Source organism: Oncorhynchus masou, chromosome 29 (assembly GCF_036934945.1).
Source record: "Oncorhynchus masou masou isolate Uvic2021 chromosome 29, UVic_Omas_1.1, whole genome shotgun sequence".
In the NCBI taxonomy this organism is placed as follows: Eukaryota; Metazoa; Chordata; class Actinopteri; order Salmoniformes; family Salmonidae; genus Oncorhynchus; species Oncorhynchus masou.
Window position 1 is genome coordinate 84,563,873 of NC_088240.1, and position 1,888 is coordinate 84,565,760.

Sequence of the window (1,888 nt, forward strand, 5' to 3'; positions counted from 1 at the left end):
CTCAAGAAAGTGCAGCCTTTTATTGAGCACAACGAATGCATCACAGAGAGCATTTCGTTCAGAGAAGGTATCATAGAGTAACAAATCCTTTTTGGGAGACTGTTCAGCAACTGTTTGGCTATTTGCTCTTATGCGCGCAAGTATCGAGCTAACTTCTTACATCAAATGGATTCATGATTGAATTGCCTTCAACAGTCTCTGTCTGATGCGCATGGTTGATTACATTTGAAAGAGTTGTGATGGTGGAGGATTAGAATAATTGGGCGGGACACTTACTGTTAACACGTTTGTGCGTAAATGAACAGAGGAATTGATAACGAAAACCGGAGGTGGCCCTTCTCTGTGCTAGGGGAGAATTCGGGTGGGGGACACGCAGCCGATTTCATGTTTGCCACAATATTGGTTTATTCCCCGCAGCATTGACGTAAACATGAACATACAACTCTGTAATATTAAGTTAAAATTACTCTCAAATGTCAATACGCAAAACACGTAAAATGTGAATTTTGTATGTAAATAAGGAAGACCTGAAGTTGTTTCTATTCCAAAGAGCTTTCATTGACGTTGACTGCCATTCCAATTTCCTTCAAACGCACGTCCTTCACCGGCAGACCTATTTAATCAGTTACACATTTTATTTGGTGTCAGTGAGTGGATACCAATTTTGTACAATAGGAGCAACATTTAATAGAACCATTTAATCTAGTCTATCGTCATTGCATCTATTTACAAAGGCAACCGTAGGCTATGTCTAAATGCGGGTTTAAAGACCCCTATTCCAAAGCAGTCGTGCAAATGGCTTCATTCCCTGACTCCGACTTGACTACATGCTCCCTATGCAAACAACTGTGCTGCTCCTCTGCTCCACTCTCCTCCAACTCCTCTACCTCCTCGTCCTCGTCTCATACCTCAACTAGCTCATCTACCTCATCCTCCAGAAGGCTCCACGTCCTCCCATGCCTCCATGCCTTCTGCAGGCAGTGTCTGGAGGGCCACCGGAACCCCGAAGACCCCTTGAAACTCCGGTGCCCGACTTGTGACCTAAAGGTTCTAATGCCCATATCAGGAGTAGATGCCTTGCCCTCCTCAAACTTTTTATTTAGCAACATGTTGGATGCCGTGGTACATTTGTCTGAGGAGCAAATCAACAATACTGTTAGCAGCAGGGGCAACAACTTGTCTCACAGACACAGCCGAGAGCCCCTGTGCAGCTCTTGCAACGAGGGCAATCCCGCTACCTCTCACTGCCGAGACTGCCAGGAGTACCTTTGTAACAACTGTGTATGGGCACACCAGAGGGTCCGGCTTACCAAAGACCATTTGATTGATAGACTAGTGGAGAGTCTGTTTCACCAACACCTGGGGAACCAAACCAACAACTCTAACAACACTCCTACTGCCACTCTGAGCCGGTCCTCCTTCCAGTCGAGCTACTCTCTGCTGCCTGTCTTTCAGGACAGAGAGCATGACAATGCGGTAAGTTTCTCCATCTAACAGCAGTAATGTTGTTTAATATCATCATGAGATAGCCCCCATCCTCCCATATCCTCTGTCTGACCCACCACCTCTTCAAAGCCTAATGTGGGTTTGGGTGTTATTGGACACCTCTTCAAAGCCTAACGTGGGTTTGGGTGTTATTGGACACCTCTTCAAAGCCTAACGTGGGTTTGGGTGTTATTGGACACCTCTTCAAAGCCTAACGTGGGTTTGGGTGTTATTGGACACCTCTTCAAAGCCTAACGTGGGTTTGGGTGTTATTGGACACCTCTTCAAAGCCTAACGTGGGTTTGGGTGTTATTGGACACCTCTTCAAAGCCTAACGTGGGTTTGGGTGTTATTGGACACCTCTTCAAAGCCTAATGTGGGTTTGGGTGTTATTGGACACCTC

At 46.0% G+C, this 1,888-nt stretch overlaps 1 protein-coding gene across 1 annotated transcript in view; it reads left to right on the forward strand.

Moving 5' to 3' along the window:
- The first annotated feature begins 278 nt into the window (after positions 1-278).
- Positions 279-1,888, forward strand: part of LOC135520845 (E3 ubiquitin-protein ligase TRIM71-like) — a 21,877-nt gene continuing 20,267 nt past the window's right edge. The window contains exon 1 of the mRNA XM_064946652.1: positions 279-1,476. Within this exon, the coding sequence (XP_064802724.1) occupies positions 748-1,476 (729 nt within the window). The 5' untranslated portion in view covers positions 279-747. The remainder of the gene's footprint in view (positions 1,477-1,888) is intronic.